Source organism: Neovison vison, chromosome 2 (genome assembly GCF_020171115.1).
Source record: "Neovison vison isolate M4711 chromosome 2, ASM_NN_V1, whole genome shotgun sequence".
Lineage (NCBI taxonomy): Eukaryota > Metazoa > Chordata > Mammalia > Carnivora > Mustelidae > Neogale > Neogale vison.
In genome coordinates, this window is record NC_058092.1 from 18,422,255 (window position 1) to 18,428,254 (window position 6,000).

At 57.2% G+C, this 6,000-nt stretch overlaps 1 protein-coding gene across 1 annotated transcript in view; it reads right to left on the reverse strand.

Annotated features, from left to right (window-relative positions):
• RUNX3 (RUNX family transcription factor 3) overlaps positions 1–5,495 on the reverse strand; it is a 59,420-nt gene extending 53,925 nt beyond the window's left edge. Inside the window, exon 1 of the mRNA XM_044237461.1 lies at positions 5,366–5,495. Coding sequence (XP_044093396.1) covers positions 5,366–5,423 — 58 coding nt within the window. The 5' untranslated portion in view covers positions 5,424–5,495. The remainder of the gene's footprint in view (positions 1–5,365) is intronic.
• Positions 5,496–6,000: the final 505 nt, after the last annotated feature.

Consider the following 6,000-nt stretch of genomic DNA (forward strand, 5'->3'; position numbering starts at 1 on the left):
CCGTCTGCCCTGTCCAATATTATCCTGCATTGGCTCACTGTTTCTGGTTCTTGTGACTTCTCAAGGTACGACCGGGTCTCACTCCTACCCCAGGCCCACAGTTCCTAGAGTCATCGGCGCCCGTCCCTTGCACAGGGCTGGTTGGGGGCTGCCTTTGGGAGGGGCTACTTCAAGGCCAATGACAGAGGGCCCAGGCTCCACTGGGGGCTAAAGCTCTTCCTTCCTTCCTTCCTCCCTCCTCTTACTTCCACCAAGTAAGGCGGGATACGGGGAATTAGGTGGGCACCAAGGCTGGCCCTGGGACTGAGAGCTTGGAGGAGGCCAGGACCTCTTGGTGGTGGCAGGTGGTCCTGAGGAAGATTCCTGGCAGAAGGGGTGTTTGAGCTCAGTTTTGAAGATGGGTTGAGACTCCTCAGCTACCAAGAGGGCACACTCTGGGTGGCGGATTTGAGGAGGGGCCTGCAGATAAGGCATTTCCAGGAGACAGGAATAACGGCTGGTGTTTCTGCCGCCTGGCCCTCCCCTGCCCCCAGCCAAACTCTGAGGCCAGGCCTCAGTTTCCCCTCCTACTGAGCAGTCTGGACTGGCTCAGAAGCAAGGCTGGGATCAGAGGCTGCTGCTCCCCTCTGCCTCTCAGAGCCTTCTGGAAGGTCAGGTTTTCAGGCCCTATTGCTCAGGGGCATCCTTCTCCCAGCTCCCCTCCCCTCCATAACCTCCCCCACTCCCTCAGGCAACCAAGTAAGCCTCAGCTTTGATGCGGCCACCTCAAGCCTCAAGGCCCAGGCGTCAATGGGCCCTCTATGTGACCAGTGGGGCCGCTGGGTGGGGGCCGCCAGCTGCCATCGTGGGTGTGGGTAAGGCCTGGACACACAGTCCCACTGTGTGGGGCTGGTTCATGTCCGCCCAAACCCTGTGGCCGGTGGGGGGCTCCCAGGAATGTCTCCCTGGGGGGCACTTCGGACAGACAGGGTGGTCTGGGGAGACGGGGGTGTGCAGGGCGGCCTCGGGAGCCCCCGTCAAAGGGGCCCAGCAGACGTGGCGCCAGGTAAGCACCATAGTGGGCGTGGGGTGGCTGGCGGTCCGTCTGGTCAGTCCGCTCATCTCCCAGGGTTGGCGGGGGCGGGGGAGGCTGCCATAGGCACACCACTCAGGGTGACCCACTATCCTGCGGTGCCTGGGGTCTGGGACTTTCAGGGCAAAAACCAAGAGAGTCCCCTGTTGTTGGCTTAGCAAAGGATAGTGACTGACCTCCTTAGTCTGGACAGTTTCCTCCCTGTCCGGTGACCTCTGAGTCAGACCATGGGGTCTAGAGCTGCCCAGTGCCATTTTGTCCACCCCCTGCCTCCACCCAGGTCTGCCTCATGCCTGAGAGGCCATTTTCCGTCTCTTCCAGGCATCTTAACAGGAGAAGTTGCCAGCCAACTACCCAACCACTGCTGAGAGGATCTTGGCGGGATGGGTGCCCAACACACCGGCTGTCCGTCCACTTCCACGGGCTCCAGCCACCCTGGGGGTTCCCAGAGTCATCTCATTCCCGCCTCCACACCTTTACCCCAGGCTGTTCTCTCTCCTGGGATTCCTTTCCCCCTCTGTCACTTCTCCACCCAACCAAGACCAGCCCGAATGTCACTTCACCAGGGAATTGTTCTCCCTATCCCCGGGTGGGCTAGTCTAGTCCCCTTCGTTGAACCTCTAGACCCCCCATTCTTCCTTCCTATCGGTCACACCCCAGCGCAATTTTTAGTTTCCTCATCTCTTTCCACACCTGACTTTGAGCTCTTTAAGGGCAGAGAGCCTGACCCAGTCACCCTCATATCTGAGATCCCAGCACAAGGCCAGCCTCACGGAAATTGTAAGAATCAGGGTGTTTATTTGCGATGTCCTCTGGGCCAGGCACCCTGCTCATTGAATTCTCTCCAGAGCCCCCTGAGTTCGGTATGATCATCATCCCCATTTCATTTATGGGGAAACAGGTACAGAGAGGTGAAATGACTTGCCCCAGGCTACACAATTAGCAAGGGGCAGAGTCAGATTCTGGAGCCGGAACTCGAATCCCCCTGCTCCACTCCCTGAGAAGTTTTTGTGTAATTACTGGATAAGTGGAAACCTTTGCCTCCCCTGGTTCTCCTAAATGCTACATGTTATAGTTCAGACTTGTTTCCTCCAGTTTCCTCTCCAGAAGGGTACCCCCAGTGGGGAGAGCTATTGCCTGCATGGGTGTGGTTAAGGGGTGTGCTGTGAGGGGGACACCCCAGAGAAGGGCCTCATGGGCAGTTTAGGACAAGGTGCCAGCCTTCCACGGAGCTGCAGGTGGGCCCTTGGTCATCCCCAGGGCCATTGCCTGTGTTTATCAGATGGGGAAACTGAGGCCCAAAGAGAGGAAGGGACTTGCCCGTAATCATGCAGTACGTTTGAGTCAGAGCCATCAGCGTCTCCATTTCTCAAAAAAAAAAAAAAGGAATAAATATCCCTTGCCAGGGGCTAGTCCCGGCAGAGAAAGAGGGGGAAGAATGGAGAATTGCTGGGGGCCTAGGGGTGCCCCAGGAGGTCCCTGTGCCCTCTCTCTCCTTCCATTGTGGTGCCTGGAACTCTACTGTCAGTCCGCCAGCTTCCTGGGTTGCGTCTTGTCCTTTTCCTCCTCACCCTCTACTTCACGGCCTCTGCCCTCTTCCTAGTCCTCTTCTCCCTAGGACCATGAGTTTGGGGTCCCGAGGATGACCCCTGCCCCCTGCCACCCTCCTGCTGAGGGGCTAGGCCTGGAGGTCCTGCTCGCAGGGAATTCGGGATTCGGGATGTCTGCGCGCTGGGGTGGGAACGTGGGACAGCTTTCCTGTCGCGAACCTCCAACGAAATGCAGTGTCTCCTTCCCCAATGATTTTGTCCCCAGTGGAAATCACAGATGTTCTTCCCTGTTGTGAGGGCTGCGGCGGAGGATCTGGAAATGCCATTTTCACTTGTCACCGCCGTGTGGTGGCCGTTGCTAGAGCTCCTGAGCTCTCTGCGCTCCGTGTGTCACAACAGAGGCATGAGGTCACAGCCTCATCACTTACATTTTTTACAGCTTGATAACTGTATTTCCACAGATCTGGTCCCCTGCACAGTCCTTCGGATTTGGTTTCATGCCCTTAAAAAGTGTGACTCTGAGAGGCGTCTATAGGCTTTCTGAGGCTCCAGAAAAATCTGTGGCTCAGAAGGAGTTAACGACCCAGCGTGGCTCAGTGTGGAGCCCAGAATTTTACCACCCAGAGGTTAGCTCTCTCTGGGGACAGACTCGGCAACGGCAGCCCTGTGACTCTTGGGGGACAGATCACCCAAGTAAGCGTGCTGTAAGCAGGATATGGGGAATGGAGCTGGGCAGGAGAGACGGGGCCAGCCAGTGTGGACCAATGCCTCAGACCCCAGACCTGGAACTGTCCACATGGACCCCGGCTTACAGAGCACATCTATGTCCCTGCCCACCAGGAATCAGCCTGCTGTGCCCAGCAGCCTCTTGTCTCTGGGCGCACATGGGGCCCAAAGCTACCGGCTCTCCTCTCGCTCGCCCTCCGATCTGCTCTCTGCCCTCTCCACGGCCTTAGGAACCCATCTTAGGAGGCAGCTCCCTTAGTCCAGTCTCCCCAGATTCCTTTGTTTTAAACCCTACATTTCTCCATCTTGCTCATGGAGGGAGAAACACAGATTACAAAGACCCAGCAAATGGTTTTTATAAACTCTTATTTTCTTGCCACAGACTGCCTTTAATTAGCTCTGGGGACTACAAAGGGAATAGCGTTATAATAGGAGCAGCTTGAAGGAAGGAGCCACGGCTGTCAGCTCCCAGACCTGAGGCTGTTGCTTGTCACCAGCCACAACCAGGTTTGGCGGGAGTGCATCCGCCTCAGGGACGGCAGCCCCCCACTTCGCCCCCCACCCCCAGCCCCCATCTGCAGCCGTACAGCCTGCCTCAGCTTCTCTCCAGAGAGGAGGAAAGGGTCCCACCTCAGATAAGCCCTTGAAGAAACCTTTAAACAATAAGAGCCCAAATGTGCCTCTGCCCCTGCCCAGAGCTGGCCTCCCAGGGACTGGCTCTGAGTCACTCTGTTAGCCAGCAGCGGGACAGACCGACGGGCAAAAAGGCAGACAGATAGTCAGACCATCTTCTGTATCTCAGCTGACCACCTCAGCTGAAGAAAGGCAACACCAGCGCCCCCCCCCACCCCAAACCCCCAGCCCTTGGAGCTTTAGATACATTCAGCCCCTCTATTCTAGAGGAGAGCCTGTCTCCGTGTACAATCCCGAGGTACTACCCTCATCCCCAGCCCATCCCCAGCTTCAGACGATCAGAATGCCACAGCCAGAGCTTCTCCATTTGGGACCATGGCAGGTTACCTTCCTTGCCTAAGGCCACTGAGCAAGGTAGTCAAGACCTGGGGACTCAAGCTCAGGGCCTCTGGACCCCCAGTCTCAGGTGTCACACCCTCATCTGGACTCCTGCTGGGGGGCGATGGGGAGGACAGTAGCCGGTGGATGTCTGAGGTCAGGGCTCATCAGCCCTAAGAGCCAGGCAGAGGCAGGAAAAGTCTCCCCTCGAGTTCCAGCCTCCATCCGAGCTTCCAAGTGGGGGATCCTGGAACCCTATCCATTTTGAAGGGCAGAGCCCAAAACTCTGGGTCACTTTAGGCCATGAATAGAGGCAAGAGCCACCTAGAAACACTTTCTTCTCCCCCTGCGGCGGAGTCTGTAAACCTTCCCCAGGCCTGCTTCCCCGACGCTCAGCCAGTTTCTTGCATCCCAGAGCTATGCAAGTTCTCCACAAACGCCTGTAGCCTCCTTCTCCTCCCTCTGCTTCCCACCGCCCAGGATGACTTGGAAAGCCTGGGAGAGATCCTCAGAAAGATCTCCAGATTCATGGCTCTTGACAGAAGCTGGACTGGCTCTAGGAGACCTGAATGTGCCCCGGAGCCTGCGTCTGCCTGAGCTCAGGTGGAGGGTCCGAGCTCCCCGGGTGGGCCACGGGCTGGGCCTGCAGGGTCCCGGAGCCCCGTCAGTGAGGCAGGAAGCCTCAGGTCACGGGAACACCTTCCATGTCCTCACCACCTCAGGACCCTTCGAGGTTGGCCGCTGAGGTCTTGCGGCGTCCATTTCCCCCACCACTTACTGTCCCCACCAGCTGAGGATAAAAGTCCCACAAAAGTCTACTCCAGGAGACCACGGAGGCCACCAACCCCTCTTCCCACCTCAGGCTTTCAGGAGTCAGCCGACATAGGTAAGCAGGCCGTGCACTTGAAGGCAGCCTGGGTGGTCGGTGGAGGGACGCGGTCCCAGGCCTGGCCACAGCTCCCCACCCAAAAGGATCAGCCCAAGGCCCTGGGCAATCGTTACTCACCGCGGATGAAGGTTGGCGAGTAGGTCGGGAAGGAATCGAAGATGCTGTTCGATGCCATGCCCCTCTCTGAGGAAGGCGAGAAATCAGACCTTCCGGGGGTTGGCTTGGGATTGACTTGGTTGGCTGTTGTTTTATTTTTTCCTTGTTACTTTTTGAAAATAAAAGGGGGGGGTAGTGGTGTCGCTTTTTGTTTGTTTTTTTGTTTTGTCTCTTTTTTTCCCCTATTGCTACGAAAAAGAAAAAAGGAAAGAACGCGAGAGTGTGTGTGTGAGCGAGAGAGAGAGAGAAAAAAAAAATCCCCAAGGAAAGTAAGTTTCTGTTTGTACCCAAGAATTTGGATTCCCAGTCCCACAGGAATGTCTAGCCACAAATTTTCAACAGAAGCGTATGCAGAGTGTATCATTAGATGGCGGGAAGGAGCCTTCGGCAGCCAGGGCGGAGGAGCTCGCTGGGCAGCGAGAGCAGAGCCAGGCCCAGCATCAGCGCCACGGGGAATGAATGAATGAGTCTCGCCCCTGACAGAGCCCGGGCTCCAGTGGGTGCGAGGGCGGCCCGGGGGTGGGGAGGACCAGGAGCCAACCAGCTCCCGCGCAGGGCCCTGAAGGCGGCTGAGGGCCTGGCCCTGTGGTTCTGTG